This window comes from Rhamphochromis sp. 'chilingali' (genome assembly GCF_963969265.1).
Source record: "Rhamphochromis sp. 'chilingali' genome assembly, chromosome: 2".
Taxonomy (NCBI): Eukaryota; Metazoa; Chordata; class Actinopteri; order Cichliformes; family Cichlidae; genus Rhamphochromis; species Rhamphochromis sp. 'chilingali'.
Window position 1 is genome coordinate 24833886 of NC_137930.1, and position 24291 is coordinate 24858176.

General features: G+C 40.9%; 4 protein-coding genes across 8 annotated transcripts; 3 read left to right on the top strand and 1 right to left on the bottom strand.

Moving 5' to 3' along the window:
- The first annotated feature begins 157 nt into the window (after window positions 1-157).
- Window positions 158-5349, top strand: rnf185 (ring finger protein 185). 3 transcript variants are annotated; one of them, XM_080871191.1, is made up of 7 exons: window positions 158-313; window positions 550-818; window positions 2398-2416; window positions 2540-2652; window positions 2742-2796; window positions 3826-3943; window positions 4024-5349. In XM_080871191.1, the coding sequence occupies exons 2-7, from the start codon at window positions 655-657 to the stop codon at window positions 4122-4124; spliced, it is 570 nt and encodes a 189-aa protein (XP_080727317.1). In that variant the 5' UTR covers window positions 158-313; window positions 550-654; the 3' UTR covers window positions 4125-5349. The 3 variants fall into 3 exon arrangements, with proteins under 3 accessions (XP_080727317.1, XP_080727319.1, XP_080727318.1); XM_080871193.1 differs by having other exon boundaries at window positions 4027-5349; XM_080871192.1 differs by lacking the exon at window positions 158-313 and having other exon boundaries at window positions 322-818.
- On the bottom strand, window positions 5347-8495 carry LOC308389692 (uncharacterized protein). The gene is made up of 2 exons (XM_080871181.1): window positions 8295-8495; window positions 5347-6067 (listed from the first exon to the last, which is right to left on the bottom strand). The coding sequence occupies exons 1-2, from the start codon at window positions 8422-8424 to the stop codon at window positions 5355-5357; spliced, it is 843 nt and encodes a 280-aa protein (XP_080727307.1). The 5' UTR covers window positions 8425-8495; the 3' UTR covers window positions 5347-5354.
- A 1177-nt stretch (window positions 8496-9672) lies between these two features.
- Window positions 9673-16746, top strand: LOC308391750 (visual system homeobox 1). 3 transcript variants are annotated; one of them, XM_080874473.1, is made up of 4 exons: window positions 9673-9785; window positions 11210-15587; window positions 15669-15901; window positions 16040-16746. In XM_080874473.1, the coding sequence occupies exons 2-4, from the start codon at window positions 15371-15373 to the stop codon at window positions 16118-16120; spliced, it is 531 nt and encodes a 176-aa protein (XP_080730599.1). In that variant the 5' UTR covers window positions 9673-9785; window positions 11210-15370; the 3' UTR covers window positions 16121-16746. The 3 variants fall into 3 exon arrangements, with proteins under 3 accessions (XP_080730599.1, XP_080730600.1, XP_080730598.1); XM_080874474.1 differs by having other exon boundaries at window positions 15224-15587; XM_080874472.1 differs by lacking the exon at window positions 9673-9785 and having other exon boundaries at window positions 10559-15587.
- Window positions 16747-16985: 239 nt separating this feature from the next.
- Window positions 16986-24247, top strand: ess2 (ess-2 splicing factor homolog). Its single transcript, XM_080874471.1, has 10 exons — window positions 16986-17378; window positions 19765-19933; window positions 20065-20148; window positions 20359-20528; window positions 21926-22043; window positions 22172-22305; window positions 22481-22583; window positions 22880-22989; window positions 23073-23188; window positions 23287-24247. Exons 1-10 carry the CDS (start codon window positions 17232-17234, stop codon window positions 23564-23566), a joined length of 1431 nt encoding a protein of 476 aa, XP_080730597.1. The 5' UTR covers window positions 16986-17231; the 3' UTR covers window positions 23567-24247.
- Window positions 24248-24291: the final 44 nt, after the last annotated feature.

Genomic DNA, 24291 nt, shown 5'->3' on the forward strand with positions numbered 1-24291 from the left:
GGCAGCCTCGCCTCTGTCAGTGCGCCCCAGGGTGGCTGTGGCTACAATGTAGCTTGCCATCACCAGTGTGTGAATGTATGGGTGGATGACTGGATATGTAAAGCGCTTTGGGGTCCTTAGGGACTAGTAAAGCGCTATATAAATACAGGCCATTTACCATTTAAAGCTCTGCTTAAAAGTGGTGGAACCTTTTGTCAGGTTCACCTGAAAGGCCAAACTGAGGGCCACAAAATCCCACGGATTCAGTCTTAGCCACGCCCCCTCCAGGGATCTACTACCGGTTAAGTGGCGTTGCTGAAAGAGTGATGCAAAGGTCTGTAAGGCTATTTTCTAGACTCCTCACAACAAATTATGAGTGTCACTCACCATCCAATCATTTTCTGAGTGACACCGTTTAACATCTGTCGCTCAGCTGTTGGTTAATCTCTGTGAAACTGTCGTTTTGTGCTTAGTTTGCCTTGTTTGCTAACGTTAGCGTAAATGTTCGACATGGACGTTTCTTCCAGCAGGGTATTTTTGTTTGTTTTCACTCCTTTCTCCTCTCGTTAGCCCCACTTCCTGGCCACTGGACCTCTTTATGTGTATGTATTGAGACCCCGGGTGCCATTGTAGTCACCCCAGCTACTTGTTTAGAGGATTTAAGCTGTGTGACAAATGGCCAACGCTGCTCCTCCGACTCCGGGCGTTGAAAACGCAAGTCCCGGATCTAGTAGCTCGGCTGCCGCTGACAGTGGCAACCAGGACAGCACCTTTGAATGTAACATATGCCTGGACACCGCCAAGGACGCCGTGATTAGTTTATGTGGACACCTCTTCTGGTAAGAAGCGTGCTGCTGTCTGTGACACGTGTTTATATTTTTAATTGTGAGCCACAGGTGAGTCAGGGACACATCAGCATAGCTCCTAAAGACCAATATCGGTTTGTAACTGGCAGACATGACGAGATCATTTCCAAGCATGCATAACTTATCACATCATACTTGGCAAACACTGAACGGAAATGCTAAGTTTTGGTAGAAGTTAATAGTAGTAGTTAATGTTGCCTGTTTATTAGTAAATTGTGAGGCAGGTCCTACAAAATTTCAGATGTGCAGTGTGACATCCAACATGTAAACAGGGATGGTTTGAGTTCACCTCCACTTCTGAGCCTCTGCGAATGTAATACAGGCCAACCTCGGTCCACACAGAATAGCCAAGGGGTGTGCTATAAAGTGAAGTGTCTCAGATGTGGCTCGATCACTTTGGTAACTTACGCTGAACACACAACCTGGTTCATAACAGGTTATATTCAGAGTTTTGCTTTAAATAAGTATCACATTTGCCCTAATTGTGGTCCTTCACCTTACTAACACTGTCAAATGAAGCAAACCATGCATCATGCATTCAGTTGGTGAAACGTGCTTTGATTCTTAGTTCTGATTAGTTGCCAAGCCTGTTTTAGAAAATTCATCAGTGTATTTGTGGGCTATTAAGTGGCTTTACAGTGTGTGAAGTTTCTCTCTGATATGAGACGGGGAGGAGGCACAAACCGAGCCCTGGGGGTTCACAAGCTCGTGCACTCCCACGAATATTAGGACGGTTGAGCCAGGGTTGGCCGTTGTTATGAAATCTGTGCAAAATCAAATATGCATGGTGAACTCCTGAAAAACAAGAACAGTCAGAAGGACATTTTATTTGTAAGCTCTTTATCACAGAGAATATTAAATCAGTCAAATATACTTCCCTTTGATTAGGCCACAAACTGAGTGATTACCAGATCTTCTTCATGAGGCTTTGTGACACTGACCTGACCTGACAACACCAAGGGCTCTGAAAGCAATGTGCAGCTGTCCTGTCACAAATAAGCAGCAGCTCCAGGAGTGCTAAAAGAAATAAATCAACTTGTGAATTCACAACAACTCTGTCATCTGACACTTTTGCAGCTCCAGCGGTCCTTTCTGCAGTTTTATTATGTTTGATATATCTTTATTCCTGTAGTATACACAGTGTACCTGTTGTGTACACAGACAGCTGGAGACCTGCTGGTTGAGTAGTCGTTCCTGTTATACTACTTTGAAGCCACCTGGAATGCCTGTGTAGTTGGTGCACTGGGGTGTAAATTCTCACTGGATGAGTCTTTTGTGTTCACAAAAAATACCCAAGCATGCAAGATGAACTTTACATTACTAGGATCCAAGCAAACCCCAGCAGACTTACAGACACAGAAAGCATAATCCCGGCCTAAAGCAAAGAAAGCCTGACCCTGTAGAACATGCTTTGTAGTACACCCCTTCTGGGCAAAATTAAGTTAAATTTTCAAATTTAAGTTCCTGCTTTGTGACTCATAGGTGCTCAAGGACATTTAATATCTAACTAATCAAGCTTCTCCCATCTTCATTTGCATCTCCTCCTGATTAGCTGGCCTTGTTTGCATCAGGTAAGCTGAAACCGTTGTTTCCTCTTGTTTTTGCACTCCACCAGAAGCAGCACATCGTTACAGATAAAGGAAGCGATTAGCTTCTTCACTTTTTTTTTTTTTTTTTTTTTTTAAATTTTGTAGTGGCTGGAGACTCGACCCAACAGACAAGTGTGTCCAGTATGCAAAGCTGGTATCAGCCGAGATAAAGTAATCCCCATATATGGGCGCGGAAGTACAGGTCAACAGGATCCAAGGTGGGTAAAATTGGTGACTGTGATAATTAGATAGTATTAAATATTAGTGATTTGGAGTCATTTTGGGTAATTCTGGTTATGTTTTACAGAGAAAAAACACCCCCACGACCACAAGGACAAAGGCCCGAGCCAGAAAACCGTGGGGTAAGTACTATAGATCAGTATACAGGGCTCTAGAGTGCGACCAAAGTGTACTTCAAGAACAGTTTCCCATCTCAAATCTCTGTTTTCTGCATTATTCATTCGCTTATTATTACCCGCCAGTCTACTGTTGTTTACAGCGCTGTCGGCTGCTGTCTGTCAAGAAAGCCTAATTTCTGCTGTTCAATACTGAAGAAGTTTAGACTTTTTAAAATTGTGCAAAATTGCAGAATATTTTTAAGGTTATCTGCTATAAAAAGCCAGGCCAGGAAAATCTTCATGTTTTTCTGTGTTTTATTCTCAGTTACTTTGACACAAAGGCATCTGCAGTGATGCTTACACACCACACAGAAAAGATCAAAAGAACGATTGATAACCTTTTTGTTAAGTTAAGGCCTGATCCGTCTGAAATTCATAGCCAGTGCTCTGACACGGAGCCATCAATCTCTGAACTCTGAAAAAGCACAGTGTACCCAGGAAACACATATGCTGCGATAAATGCACTGCCCAAGTGTCCCCTCTCCCCCCCTCTGCCTTTCAGCAGCAGGCAGCAGCAAACAGGTAAAACTTTAGTGTTAAGCGATGCAGTTGAAAAATTTGGGTGTGCCTAAGAAAAAAAGTTAGGTGCACCAGTGCAACCGTGGCAAAAAGTTAGTCTAGAGCCCTGGTATATTTTTATTATCATCCTGAAGTATGCCAAATTTTAAGCTCTTTTTAAAAAAGAATTTAGACATAGTGTAGTGTTTTATAGCCCTGTAAGCTGCCCAGCAATATTATGAATTCATGATGAAACCATTGCATACAGTGATGTAGGTTTGCTGTATCCATTAACAGACTGACATTCCCCACCGGGATCTGTTGGATAATAAGTGTGGAGAGCCAGCGCGTCTCCAGAGAATGATATCATTTGGCACTTTCTGTTGCGTCACGTCTCACTTGCTGTACATTAAACTGTACCTCAGATATTGCAAAGACACGTCTGCTCATTAAGGCAACTCAGACTTTCGTAACTTTTGATGATACGTATTACAGGGTTTTCAGGGATTTGGCTTTGGAGATGGAGGCTTCCAAATGTCGTTTGGGATCGGTGCCTTTCCGTTTGGTATTTTTGCAACAGCTTTTAACATCAATGATGGAAGACCTCCTCCAGGTATTTGTTTGTCACACATCACTATGACCGCTCCAAGCATTTAGCATGTCAAATAACCTCCTGTAAAACAATTTCCCAAGCAGCGGCTCCGGGGACACCGCAGCACACGGACGAGCAGTTTCTGTCTCGACTCTTCCTCTTTGTGGCTCTCGTGATCATGTTTTGGCTGCTAATTGCATAAAACTCAAGAGATCTGACACATCTGTGATTCTGCTTTCATACTTCCCCCCCCCCCCCCTTGCAATAAATGTGATTATACATAAACAAATGACACATAACTGAACTTTTGTCATTTTCATGCTATAAATAATAAAAAGCAAAATGATCCTACTTATAAAAGCAGTTCAAAGTTTTATACAAACATTCTTTAGGGACTGATGAGTGAAATGTACAGTGTTTAAATTTATTGAAGTGTATGTTGTTATTGTTGCCATCTAAATCTAAAGATCTCCAGATTATTTGGAATTGTATTTAATTTTTTTTCCTGGGTCTGGTCACTGAAACAAGGTCAACCTCAGTGCTGATCATTTGTTGCAAAAAAAGTTTTCAGAAACCCCAAAGTTTCATCACACAATTAGTGGTTTAGTCTTGCTAGTGATGGCGACATAGTGTATGGGTCTACAGCCAGAAAGAGAAAACAGAACTTTATTCTGCATGGAAGGCATGCTGGGAAAAGACAAGAAAAAACAGTTTGCCAAACAGGACTTTTGGCTTGATGCACTTTGCAGTTAAAGTTATTTGGCTACAGTAACAATGAGCATGTCCTTTGGGACATACTTTGGGGATCCAGTGATTATTTTAACTGAGTTTTGCAACATAACAAAATTACTTAAATGTAATCTGAAGCTGTTGAACTGTGTGTCGACCTTTACAGATGGTAGTGACCTTAAAAAAAACAAATCTGTCCAGGAACTGCTCGAAATGAAATTACCCGATCAGAGCATAAATCCCACTAAATAGCTGAGGGTGACTTCAAACGGACACTTTTTCAGAATACAAGAATCTTTATTTTAGATTTAAAAAGAAGCATGTAAGCAGAAAGAGTCATTCATTAAACAGTGTTCACCTACGCATTTATTCTCATCAGTTTACTGTATGCAATTGTAATTACATGTAAAATACTGTAATTATTAGAGTAAAAATTAAGACTGACTAAGAAACAGCTTTTTCGAAATATGTTTGAAATCTATTGATAAAGTTATGTAAATAAAGATTAACTGTCTGTTTATGGTGTAAATCTAATGACCTCATTGCCTCTAAGTCTTTATTGCCTAATAAATACACTAATCAGGGGGAAACAAACTACTTCACATAAAAAATTTCTTCAATATCTACCACTTTTACTAATTCTGTGGCAGAAGTTTATATAAAAGAAATACAATAAAGTATTTTTTTAAAAGTTTAAATGTAATCAGTGCTGTGTTTCTGTCTCCACCTTCTTTTCTTGAGACGCTGAATGTGTAACGTTGAACTCTGCCTCGTACATAATCTGCTGGATCTTTATTTTCGTCTCGCACCTCTTCTGTGGAGCGAGTCTCTTCAGAGCGGGAACAAAGCTCAGCAGGAACAGTTCATCCTCATCCCGCGGCTTAGTGGGAAAAGAGGGGACATTGTCTTTGACCAACCATTTTGTCGGCATGGGCGTACTTTGGGAGGAAGGTGCAGACGGCGGCTCTTGGGCCGGTTTCCGTTTCTGTCCAGTAACGCCAGTGACAGGCGAGACCTGTGGGGGTGATGGTATCTTGGCCAGAACAGCCAGCTGAGCCACCTGTGTGTCCTGAGTCGCTGGAGGAAGCTGCGTTACAAATGTCACCTGTGGTTTGAGGTCGGGCAGACTCGCGGGGACCTTTACAGCACTCTGTGGTGTTTTGATTGCCTCTGACAAAGCGGTTTCTCCATCCACGTTGCTAGAGTCTTCAGGGTTGTCGTGGTCCTCATCATTGTTGGCAGAGATTTCCTGCAGCCCACTTCTTGACCCAGTGAACGGCGCAATGAAGTTCATAAGTTGTCTGTATTTCCATTTGCTTTGAACGTTTTCTCCCTGCTTCTTGCTTTTAAGCTCCATTCGGACCTCCTTCAGGTACCTGTCTCTCATGTTCTTCCATCTTCTTTTGCAATCCTCGGCTTGAAAAGTAGAACATCAGAACGTAAGAAGCAAGAAGCCACAGGATCATTTCTTAATGAGCAATAATAAATATTCAGAAGAGTAAAACAATGGTCTTTTGAAATGAACTGCTCATTGCTGTCCATTTTAGAAATATTTAAAAACTGAATACAACATCTGTCAAAACAACAACTAAAACCTTTAATTGTATTGACGTGTAATACAGTGTTTCTGTTTAAAACTGGGGGCTGTGTGGGTTTAATGTTGTCAAACTTTTTATTCACATGCTCCTAAATCTGTTTGCATTGCAGGTCTATTCTTAGCTGCAAATGTGGGTGAAATGCTCGCGTTTACATCGTTTAGCCCATCTGCGTGCTACAAAGCCGTGCCTTAATATCTGTCGAGAATTTTTTTTATAATTAAATTATCTGAAATGATGCAGACCTACTGTATTGAACTGATTTTTTTCCCCTCATCTCTAGAGTAAAGCCTACCACTGCTGACTTGATCAGTCAAGTCATTTTGCATCGAGGGGCACATACAGCCCACTTTGATCTTAAGTGGCCCAGTAAAACTATTTTTGTCAGTGTAAAGACATTTAATTGCACATTTAATCCTTAAGATATCTTACTATGAAATAAAGAAGTGTCAGTTCAACACCACATTTCAGTTTTTCAACATGATAAATGTGTATATATTAAAAAAAAAAAAGTTTTGGCAGTTTTTCGCAATTGATGAAAATTTTGTTTTAACCAACATTTTTATAGTAGACAGTAAAAAACAGGACCTTTTCTGTCATATATAATTCATTATCTGCTTTAATGTAGCATGAATGGCTGTTGGCAGTTTGCCTTGTAATCGGAAGGTTGCCAGTTCGAGCCCCGGCTTGGACAGTCTCGGTCGTTGTGTCCTTGGGCAAGACACTTCACCCGTAGCCTACTGGTGGTGGTCAGAGGGCCCGGTGGCGCCAGTGTCCGGCAGCCTCGCCTCTGTCAGTGCGCCCCAGGGTGGCTGTGGCTACAATGTAGCTTACCATCACCAGTGTGTGAATGTGTGTGTGAATGGGTGGATGACTGGATATGTAAAGCGCTTTGGGGTCCTTAGGGACTAGTAAAGCGCTATATAAATACAGGCCATTTACCATGTAACATTGCTCAGGTGATACCAAGGGGCTCAAAGTGCGCCAAGAAAACATCTCCCACCTCATTACAGCACCATCAGCCTGAAGTGTTGGTACAAGGTGGCATGGATCCATACTTTCATGTCTGTACCTAACAACACTGGTGAGTGTGTGTTTTTATACTAGACCAGAGTTTTACCTGGCCCAGAAATGGCCTTTTTAGGTGGTTTGTTGTTGTTTTTGTTTGTTTGTTTGTTTTTATATCCATGCTTAGTTGTGCTTTTATTTAAGACAGTGAACCTGAAGTAACATATTTACAGCCATTTAATAAACAAAAGGAATTATATTTATCTCATGCGGTTTAGTCTAGGGGAGGGCCAAATTTCTCACCAGGCACTCCAGGTTAACTCTTTGCCTCTTATTTCTTTCTTCTTCCTTTTTAAATTTTGTATTCTTTACTTTTGAGTGACTTTCCATGTCTGTCACTTTGCTACTGTAACACCTGAATTTGCCCAATGAGGGAGAATAAAGGTCGTTTCTTTTTTTTTTTAGAATTTTTCTTTATAAAGAAAAGTGACGCGCTTTGACGATACTTTCATCTCTTTGTACAATTTTTATTTGTGCTCCTTTTTCCTTGCAAAGTCTGGAGGTCATGAGTTCACCCCTTGGCCGCGAAGCAGTGCACCTGCTTGTATTTGAGGCTGGGGGCTCTCCCTGCCCACGAGCTTTCGAAAGAGGCACGCGGCTCTACGACTCCGTACCGGAGCGCAAATATCTTCTTTCCTCCGCCGCGCGGTGCTGAGCACGCGGCGGGGAGCGCGGAGGAGCGGGACCGTGCGGTTCGGTGCAGCGCGGCCTGCGCACCTCGGGCCCACGACGGCGGCGTGCGAGCGAGCCGCTACCGCTAGCACGGTGCGCGCGACTGCATCCACACCGCAGGTCAGCCGTGCAGAGAAACACAAAAACCATTACAGATGCCCCCAGGTCAGTGTGAGAAACAGCCGCAGCTCTCAGAAAAGCGCAGTTAACATTTCGCGTCCTTTCAGCCCTCCGCGCCGAAAACAGCTGAACAAATAATAACTGCCATTAAAGTTGTAGCGAACAGAAAAAACAAGCGGCACACTCACTCGGAAGTCCCAGCTCCATGCTGATGCTTCTCCAGGAATTTGTCCGACTTTCTGTGCAGCGGTAATTCGGCAGTGTAACGTTGTAAAGCTCCGGGTAATTAAATACAGCCAATATTAACTTATCGTCCATTTTGCCCCAGCGTCGTCTGTGCTGCGCGGACGCGGAAGCGGCAGTCTTCTCCCGCCTTTTCCGCCCAGCAGCTGCTGCTAGCGCGTGTTATCGCGAGTGGCGGGCCGCCTGCCGCGCCGTGCCGTGCCGCTCTGCTGTCAACACTGCAGGCTTCCGCCACACGGGGGCGCACGTCACCTGTCAGCCCTGAACTATTGAGCGGGGAAGCTTTAATATGTATGCTTAATAATAACAATAATAAATTTCAAAAAATGTGTCTTTCTTTTTGAAACCTCTTTTTAAATATAAACTTTTATCAGAAAGTCTGTTATTTGAATTTTTTTATGATTATTGAATCAGAATCAGAAAGGGTTTTATTGCCAAATGTTGAGTGGGTTTACAACATTAGGAAATTGCTGCGGTGCTTCAGTGCAAACATACTGTTATAAATACTGTTATAAATTAAGCTTAAATAGACATGAAAATAAAAATGAGAATAAGAATTAAAAGTGCTAAGTAGACAGATAGATATATACATGATATATACATGAGTGCAGGTGGTGATCAGTGCCAAACATGGAATGATGCAGTGAACACAGCGTAGGGTCATGTGTTAGTGGTGGGAACATTGTACAGCTTTAATGTCTTGTGACATAGGATGCTTTGAAGGGAGCCATTGAGTTTTCTTCCTGTTAGAGATGTTACAGAATAGTAGCTGTTGCAGTTTACCAGTGTCATCTTTGTCACATTTCTTTATTTTCATATATATATATATATATATATTAGGGGTGCAACGATACACAAAATTCACGGTTCGGAATCACTCATCTTTGGAAAAGAGAGTTTATTACAGAGAAATGGTTCTTTCCAAAATAAAAGCTATACTATACGCTTCTTCTGGGCTATATTCTCAGCAGCATATTAAACATATCAGGTCCCCATAAGGAGAATCATGTGCTAACGGCTGTCTAAATGACTCGGGTAAAGTTTGTCGTTGCACCCCTAATAAATATATATACATATATATATTAGGGGTGCAACGATATTCGTATCGATATTGAACCGTTCGATACAGTGCTTTCGGTTCGGTACGCATATGTATGAACAATACAACATTTGTAATTTATTTTATCAACTTTCCTTCTGACGATGCTGTCTGTGTGGAGCGCTCAGTGAATCTGCGTTCGACTACTCCGCCTAGGCTGCACTGTCGAGCGCAGATCCACTGAGCGCTCCACACAGACAGCATAGTCAGAAGGAAGAGCGCAGGGCAAGCTAGCAGACAGAAGTTAAGCTCTCGTTGCAACATGGACCTCCCCCACCCTCATTCAGATCTGGCGTTTGGAATTATTTTGGTTTTCATGTGACGTATGACCCTGAAGGTAAGCGCTCATGGACTAAAGTAAAACAGTATGTTGGATGTGCCACGCAATGCTCAATTACATTGGTGGGAGCTAGTGCGTTAGCGCAGTTAGCTCGTTAACGTGTTGGCCGTCCAGCCCCACGCACTGGGCGATCCGCAGTAGCTCGTTAATGGAGATTTGCCGTGTTGTGGCGTTAAAATCATTTCAGATTAACGCTGACAGCACTAGTGGGAACAAAACGAATGTGACTGCACATTTACTCTGACATCATCCTAGTGCAAAGACAAAAACAACAAGCATGCTACAAACTTTACCCGAGTCATTTAGACAGCCGTTAGCACACGATTCTCCTTATGGGGACCTGATATGTTTAATATGCTGCTGAGAATATAGCCCAGAAGAAGCGTATAGTATAGCTTTTATTTTGGAAAGAACCATTTCTCTGTAATAAACTCTCTTTTCCAAAGATGAGTGATTCCTCAATCAGATAGATTTATTTTTTTTATTACTTTGTTGTTTCAGCAACATTAAATTTAAAAACTGTACTTTTGAGTTAAAATATATATTTATAATTTTAATAAATGACAAATTAAAAAGGCATGAACATTTTTTTTTGTATCGAAAAAATATCGAACCGTGAATCTTGTGTATCGTTGCACCCCTTATATATATATATATATATATATATATATATATATATAAATTGTCGTTATTATTATTATTATTATTACTTGGTTAATGTGTATTATAACAATATCAAAGCTGGCACATTGGGGGAAAGTCTGGAAGAAAAAAGAAAAGGGAAGAGAATATAATAAAATGATAGAACATAATTAGAAAAGCACAACACCTGGAAGAGAAAAATATGCAAAACCACAGATACACAAATCAACAATCTAGTTAAGACAGTTTACCACATGAAGACTACCTCTAGTATTCAGAAGTCAACACTGCAGGGCACACACTTTTCTAAAGTGGTTATGAAGAAAGCACAAAAGACTGCCATTGTGGGTCAAGTGCATGTTAACATTCGCCACTTTTCCTGCACCTAAACAGCTCCCAAGAGAGGAAATGTTGACACAGTACAAAGCAACAAGCTACTTCCACAAAGAAAAGAAAATGCAGCTACAATAAAGGCAGGAAAGATGCCGGCTGACTCTGTGGGAAGGCAGTCCTCGGAGCTTTTGTTAGCTTAATTTCTGGCTTACAATATTTACCTAGCTGGAAAAGTTGCATTCAAATATACTGTAAAACTGTACATGTAGGATTTATGTGTATTTATGTTTTAAGTCATACATACACGGATTTCAGATTAGCGTGGGAGATTAGAAGTGCTCTTTGTTTAGTTTGTTGGGAGCTAATCACCTAATATTTTATTAATTAAAGACACATTTCATTCATTATTTAATGATGTACTTACTTAAGTTATTTTGGCACCCTAGGCTTTCCTTAATGTCATCACCATACTGAGGCATCTCTATAGGTTAACCTGTGATTGGGGGTCTCAAGTAGACTTTATTTCATTTTAAGGAGTCAAAAGTCAAAAAGGTAAGGAAACCCTGGCATATAACCTACAGGATTTCTGCATTTATTACTGAACGTTGTCAGATCTTCATCTAAGTCACAGTTATAGACAAACACAATCAATAAGGTACTCAGTGCTTTTATTCTCATGTCTTTATTGAGTACACGAGTAATCAATTAAGGTGCAGGGATAAAAAAAATATTAAGTGAACCAAAACCCCTGTGCTACAGATTTCTCCAACTGCTGAAGTCAAGTGTCCCAAATGTAAGAGGTGAAACTGGAAGCATGGGCTGGAGGGGCGTCCCTCCCCCTACATGAACGCACACAGAGTATGATTAAATTCAAAGTGCACATCTAACACAACAGCTTTCACAGGTCCTCAGAGGTGACTGGAAAAAGCTTGAAAAGGCCTTTTAAGGGCCTGTGTCGATCAATCCACAGTGAAGTGTGCACTCCTTTAAAAAAAAAAATTAAAAAGGTGATAAAGAGCAGAACATCTGCACAAACCTCTTGAAGTCTTTGTTTATGTGTGCATTTGAGCTGTCAGTGAAATGAAATGAAAATGATACAAATCGAATCTTTAATTTGTTTAATGTGTTTTTTGTCTGTTTAGCTGTTATTTATTTTTTGGGAAATGAATAAAATTGTAAATATGAGTGTGAAGAGGAAGCGAGTCTCTATAACCTGAGCTGCAGAATGAAAAAAGCAGACCAAAAAAAGAAATTGCGCAATTTTTCCCTGTTACTCCCTTTTTGATTCCATCTTTTTCTTGCAAGCTCAGTCTTGCGCCATGATTTTGAAGCAAAACAAACTAAACACCAGATCCCACTTCAGGTCCTTGAGGGGATATAATATATATATTTTAAAAACACAATAAAGAAAAACATTGTGCAATGCAATTAAAAAATACTTTATGCAACAATGGAGTGGTACTCCAGATTCCTCCTCCCTGTTGGTGCATTATGTCTACAGTTTTTTTTTTTCTGCACAAGTTCAGGAGGAAACAGAAAGAGTAGGAGGGTGTGATCCCCCGGTCGCCCTGATTCAATCTCTGTTTCTGCAGGAGGTATTGGGCCTGGGTCCAAACACCAAGCACCAAGCAGAGAAGCTGAGCATTTTCACACGTCAGCGTTCTGCTGCCTTGCACAGCTCCCTGCTCGTTTATCAACAGTCCGTGTGTGGGTGTATTTATAATCCAGTGTCTCCTGTCTGATGTGCACTGATTTGATTTGTGTCCTTTAATCTTCTCATTTTTTCCACCCACGCGCTTTCTGTCTGAATAGCCATTTAAAATATAAGACTGTGACACGTAACCCTAAAGAGCGCACACGCTCAGAAGCATCCAAGCAAATCAACATTCTGTGTGGCAACTAATATTTTCCAGGCTCTGTCTTTCAAATGCAGTGTCACACAACAAAAAAGAAGTTATTATAATGATTACAGTGTCTCATTCACCCTCCGCCTCATTTAGTTTATTTATTCAGTCTTCTCATAAAACACAGACAGTGTCATCTTCTTCTCTTCTTTCAGCTGCTCCCTTTAGGGTTCATCTGCCTTCATCTCATCGTCTCCCCAGCCTCCTCCTCTGTCACACCAACCCCCTGCATGTCCTGCTTCACTACATCCATGAATCTGCTCTATGGTTTTCCTCTTTTCCTCTATCTCTCCTCTCCAAATCTCCAAACCATCTCAACCTTGCCTCTATAACTCCCACTGACAATCTTAGCATCCAGCTCTTCCACCTTCAGATCCACCTCCCGTCTTATTGTTAGTGCCATCGTCTCCGAACCATACATCACAGCAGGTCTCACTGTCGTCTAATCATCCTTTCATTATTGCTGTTATCCTTCCGTCACAAATCACCCCTAACACTCGTGTCCTCTCGGTCCACCCTCCTGCGCTCTTATCTTCACCTCTGTTGTGCTCTGTCCACTGGTTTGGATGACTGAGCCCAGGTACAGCCTGATATTTCACCTTCACTACCTCTCTTCCTTGCATCTTCACTGTTACACCCATCTTCCTCTCACTGACACACATATTATGTTTTGCTTCTTCACCTTCACTCTCTTCACTTTTTTGTGTATTTCCATCTCTGTCCTTAATCACCCTGACCATCAGTTCAATCTCTCATGAGTCCTTTTCTTCTTCCTTAGCGTCCAGCCTCAAATATAACTCTTTGAAAGCCTTTTTCTTGTCTCTTTGCTGCTATACGCCTAGCCTCCTGGTACCCCTGCCTCCTCTCTTCATCTCTTCGATTATCCCACTTTTTCTTTGCCAACTCCTTCCTTTAAATACTTTCCTGTATTTTCACAACCAAGTCTCTTGCTTTTCTGCCCAGAGGATACAGCAAAAGCCTTCTTGCCAGTTTCCTTCAGCACTTTAACAGTTATCTGTTATCTGCACAACATTCTACTTTTTTCAACCTCCACTATTTAATCCTTGCCTCTGCCTTCACGCGCTTCCTCTTGTTGATTTCCATCCTACAGACTACTATCTGATGCTGTGTAGATACATCCTCCCCAGACTTCTGCAGACCTTCTGCACTGGAGATAGTCAACCTGTCCACCTGTGTATTGTAGAGGCAGCCAATCAGAAGAATGTTGACAGAGGTGCTGAGCCAAGGTCCATTTTAATGATTATGAAATTATTATTTTGAACAGTTATTCATTCACAACTACCTTATAATACCATACCAACATACTTTATTTATAAAGCACTTTTAAAAATACATTGTACAATTCATGTGATATTCAGTGTAATAAATTCCAGCATATCAAGCAAGATTTTTCCTTAAGACAAAGAGTTTTATACTATTTTTGAATCTCCTAAAAATGCGGAAAAGAATTCATCTGCCACCCATCGGCTGTGGTTCTTTTCTCTTTTACTCCTTGTACCAAATATTGCTTACAACAATAAAATGGATCTTTATTGTTGTAATCCCCAGTAATGAATTTTGAACTGTTTGAACCAACATGGATATAGTACAATTCCTTCTATTGAGAACCACAATAACTGCAGATAAGGATCTCACTTTCTGCGCAAACTATACATCAACAATCTGGATGCTATTAAACCCGAGTGAAAAGGATGAGATGGTGTTTATTGTTATCTGTTTTCAAAAAGCGCTTATAAAGGGAGCTTAGGACAGATTGTGGAAATCCATTAATTCTCTGGGAGGGGGGAAAAAAAGGTGTATTGCCTTGTATGAAATCACAGGATTTGTCGGGGTTGGAGGTGGTGGTGGTGGGGGGGCTGAATTTAACCTGTAATAGCTTTACCTCAGCTGCGCACATTGTCAGAAAAGTCAGACTGAAAAGACTGCAGCACAAAGATAAGACACATGATGCACGATCGTGAATACAAACGACTGGGATGGATCCATATCTCTGAATTTTCTCTCTCTGTGTGCAAACATACACGGGCCAAATGAGTCACCCCATCATCTGCAGCGCCCTAATCACTTTGTAATCACCTTAAGTCTGCATTGTTGTTGACAGTGTAGCCCCAGCTTGTGTAAATAAATATACCAATTTATGCAGGATCGTTTGTTGACAGAGCTATACGTGGAAGCGACATTATGAAGTGAATTTGAAGAACTAATCCTCAGACTCAGCATACACAAGTCTGTGGCCACACCAAGAACGCTCATCTTTAAATCCAGGTTTCTAATACCAAGAAATCCCCTTTCCTCTAAAACCTTAACAATAAGGATCTTAGGAGCTCTCCACTTCTCATTTTATGCAGCGAAATCTGATTTCTTTTGAAGAAAGGAATGAGGCGAGATTAACTGAATCTGCCATCCTCCCTAACCTCTTCACAAAACTGCCCAGATTAGCAAGGAATTCAGTTTCAACCGTTTTTATGTGTCTGGTCCATAGGGGGGGATTATGGTTTTACTTCTTTTTTTTTGGCCTCCCAATTTCACTATAAGGGCTTGACACGCTGCTGTAATAAGAAGAAGGAGAAGGAGAAGAGCAACTGAGGCTCGAAAAGTCCTCTGTGTGTGTGTCACAATAACCTGTGATCACCACTGCTTTTGAGCTTTCACTGAAACCTCTTTGGAGGTGGACTGATCAGGATGGAGAGGCAGAAGTTCCCCTTTACTATTGAGAACATCCTGAAGTATCCGAGCAGGAGTGGAGATAAACGGTCCTACGGAGCGAGTGGTCTTGGCTTAAAAGAGAAGACAGTGAGTCCTGCTGGAGGCCAAACAGAGGCGGTTCATCATGCCTGCCTGTGCTGCTGCTACTGCTCCCACTGTGCTGACATACTCCAGCCTGACTTCATCCACGAAGGTAGGACCATACCTTCCGCTTTTGTCTGTGGTTGAGCTTGATTCTGCTCCCCCAACCTTAAATCAGACCTCCTCCCTGCAGCTTGTCAGTATGGCTGGAACCCAGCAATCCTCTCAGATTCGTGCAGGCTGGGAGACACTCACAGGGAGGAGCAGTCACCCAGTCAACAGAGGCGAACCCGGCGTCACCGGACCATTTTCACTGAGGAACAGCTGGACGCACTGGAGGAGCTGTTCCTGCAGAACCAGTACCCAGATGTGAACACAAGAGAGAAACTCGCACAGCGCACTCACTTAAGAGAAGAGAGAGTGGAGGTAACACTGCAGCATCACATAATTGTTTTTATTAAATATGATGGTCTGCTAATAATGTAAATGTGAATAAAGACTACTGTAGATACTGAATTTAATAAAATGACAGCTCAACAATGTTGCCTCTTTTCTGTCAATCAGGTTTGGTTTAAAAACAGAAGAGCCAAGTGGAGACGTCAGAAAAGACTTTCATTTGTTGTGGGAAACACAGAAAAAAAGTGAAAAAAAAAGAAGTTTGCATGGCTCTGTGTGATCCAATCAAAATAGTTTGCATATACCTATATGTAACATATAATTCTTATATGTAACCATATATGTAAAATCCTGGCATGTATTGATACTATTACTGTAAGTAAAACCTTGAATTTGTAAATGGGTTGTTGTAGTTTGCACAGACTGTTAAAAAAAAACGTGTCCTTGAGAAAAAATACAGTTGTCTGGGGATTTTTTTAAGAAAAGAAGAAATGCCTTTTTTGTGCCACCAATAGAAAACGCAGCTAACTTATTATTATTACGGTATTATTATTTATTTATTTTTTTTTTTAATAGAATTTTAACGCCTTACTTTATCGATTTCTTTAGCATTTCTTTGTCAAACAAACGACCAGGGGGTCAGAACTAGCCCGCCAAAGAGTCCAACATGGCTCAGTGGATGGTTTGCTATATCTGAAAATTACAATGAAGTCATTAATATGTTTAGTATGTCTAATATAAATTTTCCCACAAAATGTTGTTCGTTTCTGGTGATGACAGGCATGAAAATGTTTCAAAAGTTTAAATCACTTCTGACTAATTGTTTACACTGTAAATAAATATATAAAAAAATTATTAAATTGTTAGGCACTAAAAACTCCACATGTGAAGGTCTTGTGCTTTTGTAAAGCCACTGTGAGACATGACACTAGAGTTTGTCTTCTGTACTGTAAATGGAGTGTAAGTGTATTTCATGAAACAAAAACTATATAAAGCCTTTTTAAAAATTATATATATAAATATTTTTTTTTTTTTTTTTTTTATTTAAGTTAAGGTCTGCGAACTATCAAACCGCTGTTGGCTTTCAGGGTTTATTTTGGAAAATTCTAGCGAAGCCGTAAATTTCCGGTGACGTAATTGTTCGGCTGTGCGTTGTTTGTACGCTGGTGGCTAAAAGTCAGCTAATGTGTTAGAGTTGGTGGCGTTGGGCATTTTTAAGTATCGGGTTTTTACGTTGTTGGTTAACTATTTAAACGGTGTTAACCCACTGAAAGAAACACCCTCTAATAGCTTAATTTTCGTCGCTATTTGTAGTAGAAGATTATTTAGCCATCTGGCTAGGAGGCTAACAGGGACCACAATGGAGGGCAGCGCCAGCGTGAGGAAAGCACTGTCCGGGACTCTCGTCCCTTTGGCGGTCTCAACAGTGGCTCTTCAACAGCAACCAGAGGATGAGGAGAAGGGAACGCTGAAGAGAAACGTCCTGGATGAGGAGGAATACATTGAGGTAAATAATAGCAGACATAGACAGGCGCGACTGTGTTAGCTAACAACTGTAAGTTAGCAGGCAGGTAATGTACAACACAGCTACATTTCTTTAGACTAAATACTTTATTGTACTAGTCTGGACAGACATAGAAGTGTATAACAGCTCCAAATATTATGCAGTCAGTGTGGAAAACGTGTTTACTTATCAAATCTACGTATAGGTTTAAAGTAAGGTGCTTGTTATGACAGTACTTCACGATATGAAAGTGCAATAGCAAATTGCTCAAGTAAGGATTAAGTTACTAAATTTACATGAATAGCATGGTAATGGCATGCTTATACCCCGAAAATATTTGGTTAAAAATTGTTTAACCAGTTGCACCACGACGAGACACTTAAGTAGCTATCAAAAAGCCCTAAATAAATCTAGCTGGATATTGGATCACTCTTCTTAGAAGAATTGTTAGAGTTCATTTAAACTGATTTGGTTCCTGGCACAGACGTGGCTTTAACCGCAGTCCACAAGTTTTACAAATTTTCTTGTGTTGGAGCACACAGCCCATTGCCACAATGCCATCCAGAGGGTCTTTTAATAATGCTACTGTTTCACACAGTGGGGCAGTCAGACCACAGGGTCTCTTGATAGGACCTAGATGGCCATCAAGGATCTGGTTCTCCACACTCCTCAGTCTGGTGAGTGGGGTCCTGTGTGTCTGTATACTGTGGCAACTCAGAGTTTAAGCTCAGAGCAGGGCTATATGTTATATTTGTAAGAAAAAGGGAAAAGCTCTGCCAAAACAGCTTTCCCACCAGATTGTTGACACAGTAAAACAGATGTACAAAAAGTCTCTTCAGATATTAGTTGCCACACTACCAGGAACATTGCCTGGGCAGTAATTCGAGGTGTTCCATGAGGGGAAATCTGTGCAGCAGAATCCTTGGCAGTGCCTTACACGGTTGCTAGGGTCACCTGACTTAATCTGGTCTCAGGACCCACTCAAGCTTCAACTATTCTGCCATTGGCTGACCAGTAAGTTTTTCCTCACGACACTGCTAGTATAAGTCATCTTCATTGTTTACTGCAACTTCTGTAGGCAGGAGGGAAAGAAACCTAATTAAAGTTACAAAAGTTACCACGGTTCTGTGAACTCCCAGATAACTGCCAGTCATGCAGTTCACTTGGAGCATCTCAGTGCAAGAACATTTATAGAGATCGGATGTAGGGTACCGGGGGGGTTTTATGGTGTACACGCGTAGGTAGCCTACAGGTCACACAGTTGACTTTGTTTATATGAAATCTCAACCTGCACTGAGCACAAGAAGACATAGCTGCATTGTTTATTGTCACTGGCAGTCTTCTGGGAATTCACAGAACCATAATTACCTTCGTAACTTCTGTTTGGAAACCTCACCTTTAGTCCTCCAAATGTAACTCTTGACATTGTGGCCAATGAGCTCAAACTTTGTCACTTCTGACCATAAAACCTTTCTCCAGAAGGCATTTGGCTTCTCCATGTGGGCAGCAACAAGTTTAAGTCGAGTTTTTAAAGGTATCGATTTTAGAGCAGAGGCTTCTTTCTTGGTCAGCTCCCAGTTGGTCCACAGTGAGTGGAAAAACTTTTTTTTTCTTCAGCAGTTTTCAGTTCATGGCAGGTTTTATGCCTTGGTGGTTACAGGGTTGTTCCTGAACAGCCTAACCAATTTCCTGTCATCTGAGGTTGACAGTTTGGATTTTCTTTAAGACCTCTGCAAAGTGGTGACACATCTGTTAATCTTTTACGTACAGTTATTTGAAATGATGATCTTGTAATCTGCAGTTGTTTAGAAATGGATTCAAGAGATCTTTGCAACTTGTGTAAATCTAAACTTCTCATTCTTAGATCTTCATTGTGTTCACTGGACCTTCCCATTGTTCTGAGTATTGGTCAATCCAGTGACTACAGTCAAACAAATCCTTTCTATGCTGGTGAAGAGAAAATACCAGTTGTAGTCAGTCGTGATCAGTTACACAAAGTTTTGTCCTTGTTGTGTCCTTGCCCTTGTTTTGGCTTTGTTAAACCTTTAGCAACACTCAAAAGATTTTAGTGTGTGTATATATTGAACCTGTTTACATATATCTAACCCTGTTTGAATTAGAGAAAATCCAAAGTGAATTCAAATGTGTACACTCTTGTTTTTTTGTTGTTGTTAATTTTTTAATTGATTAAAGTCGTGTACTGTGCAGTAATTGCACCATGGAAACAAACTATTCAAAAAAAAAATTAAGACTAAAATTACCATGACATCCATGCCCATGATGAGTGTATGTAAACATCTGAACACATCTCTATGTGCCATAAGCCCATATTTCCTGGTAATATGTCCTCTGTATTAACCTTCTGCTTGTGTTTTGTTTTTGTTGACAGAGCTTAGAGAAAATTATCCAGAGGGACTTTTTCCCAGATGTGACAAAGCTGCAGGCACAGAAGGAATATCTTGAAGCAGAGGAAAATGGAGACCTGGAGAGGATGAGAGAAATTTCCATCCGATACGGATCTTCGTTGACAAAATCTACACCGCAGTCTTCTGCACCATGTGAGTGAAGTGGAATTAAATAAGACATTATGTGTTCTCCAAGTAAAATACTTGTTAATGATAAAATACTTGAATTCAACAGGTGTTTTTTTTCTCATTCAAATTTTTTCTTTCTCTTCTGTTTGTGTAAGATGTGACGCCTGCTAGCTTTGAAACACCAGTGGGCCAGTTGGGATCCCCTGCTTCCACTTATTCTGCTAAAGCTGTAGATGGAGGTAAGTAAGCAGGGTGATGAACACATAACGACATGCAGTAAATGTGTAATTTGTTAAAGCTTCACATCCACGTCTCGCTGTTAATCCTTCTTTTGACATTTACATGCTTTCCCATATTGTATACCATTCTGTTTCTCATTAGTGGTTAACATGTTTGGCACTAAATTGATCGACTATGAGAAATTATTGGTATTTTTTCTTTTTTTCTAGAGAAGAGGGCTGACGACACAGAAGAACAAAATCTGCCCAGCCTGGACCGCTTCCTCGCTAAGAATACCAGTGAGGATAATGCATCCTTTGAACAGATAATGGATCTGGCAAAAGACAAGGAGAAACTGAAGCATGCCTGGTTGTATGAGGCTGAAGCTGAATTCAAACAGGTATGGATGGTTAGCTGTGTAAATGCAGGTGTGCTGATCTGTTTTCTGGGGCTTTCATATGTTCACGAGTGTCAATTTATCGCAAAAACTTGTAAAAGTATTTAAATCATTGCATTAGTTTCCCACAGACTTAAACTCATAATTTGTGGCGATGTGGAGCACGTATGTTAGGGATGACCATTTAAACTAGAATTGTTATTCACCAAAAACTAGAAACAGTTTTTTTGAGATTGCTCACTCTAGCTTTACCTGGTGGAGTTTGCGGTGAACCAGATTTTTTTGTTTTGTTTTTCAGGCTGTAGTCCTCTTTGGCTCTGCATGTTTCCCCTGTTTTATATAGTAGCATCGCATCTGAATGTGCCACACGCCTTTTATCTGCCAGCAAATGGAAGCTAATGTGTTGCTTCTTCTATTTGCTCATCGCATGGTGGTCAGCGAACAGTTTGTAGGACCATTAATACCACTTCCTTCTGGTAGAGGTGCATTATATATTCACTTAGTATATATACTAACTAATTATATACTAACTAATTAAATTATACTCAGGATTTATTCCCCCCTTTAATAGCAGTTACATTGCTTAAAAAAATACTTTGTGCAGCTGTTTCTTGTCTTAAAGGATAAACAGCATTTTCCATTCTTTTTAAAACAAGAAAAAAGAAACTCATGTCTGGTATGACGTAATAGACTTGTGCCACCAGAAGGTGACATTAGTGCACCCAGAAGCTTTGTCAGCTGCCAATAAACAAGAACACGAAGCTATTTCCCAGATGCTACTGTACAAACAGAAGATTGCTTTTATAAAGATTTTTACCAAGACAGTCTTGTGCAGAACTCCTTAAAAAAAAAAACCAAAAGACAAAATAAATGTAAATAAACTTTAGTCACTCCACCAGGTAAAGCTAGTGTGACGTAGTGTAACTTCTGAGAAGAGTTTGGAGTTGAAGAGGATGAGTATGAGTCCCTTATTCTAAAGATAGACTCCTAACAGGAGTCTTTGTTTCACAGTCTTTCAAAATAAGAGCAACAGGCTTGTCGAGTAAAGTAAAAGTGTAAAGTGTGCGTGTTAGTCCCCATAGGGAAATAGTTCCTCTGCATTTAACCCATTCACCCAGTGAAGCAGTGGGCAGCCACCAGTGCAGCGCCCGGGGAGCAGTGTGTAGGGACGGTACCTTGCTCAGGGGTACCTCAGGGTAGCCGTTCAGTGGAGTCGAACCCCCGACCTTCCGATCATGGGGCCACCACTCTACCTACTGAGCTATCCCTGCCCCTGAGTAGTAAACCACTCACCTAAAACATGCTAAACTGAGTCACCAAATAGACTTAGGTGAGTGTTAATAGATCCTACCTCTTGGCTGCATTCAAATCATTTATAAAAGCTTGTGATTGTTTTCCAGCGTCATGAGCAGAACCTTGCCTTACCATCAGTAGAGAAGGCAGCACTCGAATGCACCAAAGCTGGACTGGAGACCTGGGAGTACAAAGCCAAGAATGCCTTGATGTATTATCCAGAGGGTAGGAGGCTTGAGCGTCGGTAGTTGTGTGAATTTGCAAAATTGGCTAAATTCACTTGTGTGTGTCAGTGAGTGAGGTTTTTATTTTGTTCTACAATTATTATTATTTTCTTCCTTTTTTAAAATCAGGTGTTAAAGATGATGATGCCATCTTCAAGAAACCAAGGGAGGTGGTTCACAAGAACACTCGCTTTGTTGGAGACCCATTCAGCAAAGCTCTCAACAAGAGCCAGATTCAGCAGGCAGCAGCTCTCAATGCACAGGTAGGTGTTGTTAATGTGATACTGTATTTAAAACAATGACTGTCGTTGCCTTTATGTGCCACTTATTTCTGAATGAAGTGCTTGCACTGCCTGCCAGTCTGTTCAAATGGAGGTAGGGGAGGCAAAAAAGTGGATTTCTTGATGATGCAGAACATATGTTGTGTTGTTTCTGTAGTTCAAACAGGGTAAAGTAGGTCCTGATGGGAAAGAGCTTATCCCACATGAATCCCCATCAATGAATGGATATGGTTACGTAAAAACTCCTTCACCTGCACCTGGTGAGTAATCTTATTATTGTGCTTTGCATAGAACAGACCTGTTCCATTATCTGACTGGGGCAGCTAAAGAATTAAAAGTTTACCACATTGAACTGTTTCCTTATCAAAGACGTGATGTGACTACGTTTCGTCTGTTCGCTTCGCCTGCTGCCAAAAATCAAGCCCCCCCCCTCTCATTGTTAGCGATTGTGGTATTTGATAGACAGCAGATAAAACATGAATACCAAAGTATCTGTTTCCACAATCAGCTTGGAGCTGCTTTGGCACTAGATCTCTTAATGCATTTGTCCTTTCAGGTGTAGCCGAGTCACCTCTGATGACCTGGGGTGAGATCGAGAGCACACCATTTCGTCTGGATGGATCAGACACCCCGTATGTTGAGAGGAATCATGGACCTTCTTTTAAGGTGCTGAGAATTTACAGGTGGATTGATGGTTAATTTGTAATTGTTTAAGTAAAATAGTTGACTTTAATTACCTTTTGTTAAAGATCCCAGAACCAGGGAGACGAGAAAGGCTTGGTTTAAAGATGGCCAACGAGGCTGCCGCTAAGAACCGTGCAAAGAAACAGGAAGCGTTACGAAAAGTCACAGAGAACCTTGCAAGGTATTGATGCTCACTGCGTCTGTCATTTCATTTCTACCAGAATTAAAGTTGTGAAGTCTTGAAGAAATGAAACTAACATTATATTCTTTGTCTTGCAGCCTGACGCCTAAAGGTTTGAGCCCGGCCCTTTCGCCTGCCCTGCAACGGCTCGTAAATCGGACTTCCAGCAAATACACAGACAAAGCACTGCGAGCAAGTTACACCCCATCACCCTCACACAGACTCGCTGCATGCAAGTCTCCCTTCGGGGGCCCGGCGACTCCTTCGGGAACGCCAACGCCAAACAAAGCAAAGACTCCAAATTCTCAGGACGTCACGTCGCTCACAGACAATCTGCTGCAGCTTCCCAAAAGACGGAAAGCATCGGACTTTTTCTAAGAGCAGCACCTCTCTGCTTGGATTGTACAAAAAAAAGACTTAACATATACATTAAAGAGCACATCATTTTGCTGGAGGACTGGAAAAAGAAATAAATGGTGGAGTAGAGACTATAAAAACTTTATGCACTAAAATGCAACAAAGGTCATTGTAGGTCCAAGAGAAATAATTTGAATGTCTGAATTCTATTTTGATTTTATTGTCTTTATCTCGCATACAAGGGTTTTTGTTTGTTGTTTTTTTTGGGGTTTTTTTAAACAGCTCCTGCTACTCTAACAGACTGACATTCTCAACAGACAATATTTGCATATTTTAAATCATTTGTATTGTCATTGAACGTTTTTCCCAAAAAATTCACAGATAAATGAGATGACATTTCAGAGTTTCTCTGCTTCACAGGAATTAATCAGGACAGGAACAGGAATCTCCGGCTGCCGTGTTTCCAAATGGGAGAAGAAAATGTGTTTTATTAAAGCTTGAGCCTGCTCTCACCATCATAAAGATGTAGAACCCTTTCCTAAACTTTCTAAATGTAAAATATACCTTTTGGGGCTAAAATCTGTGTTTGCAATCAGATAATGAATTGTCAGCCGTATAGTTTTGTTCTCCCATCTGTTGGTGCTAAAGGAGTTGGGTCAGGGTCCAAATAAAAAGACCTGTCATGCTTTTATGTTTTCAAATGCTCCAGTTTGCCTTCAGTCTGGTTTGCTGTCAGAACTGATGGT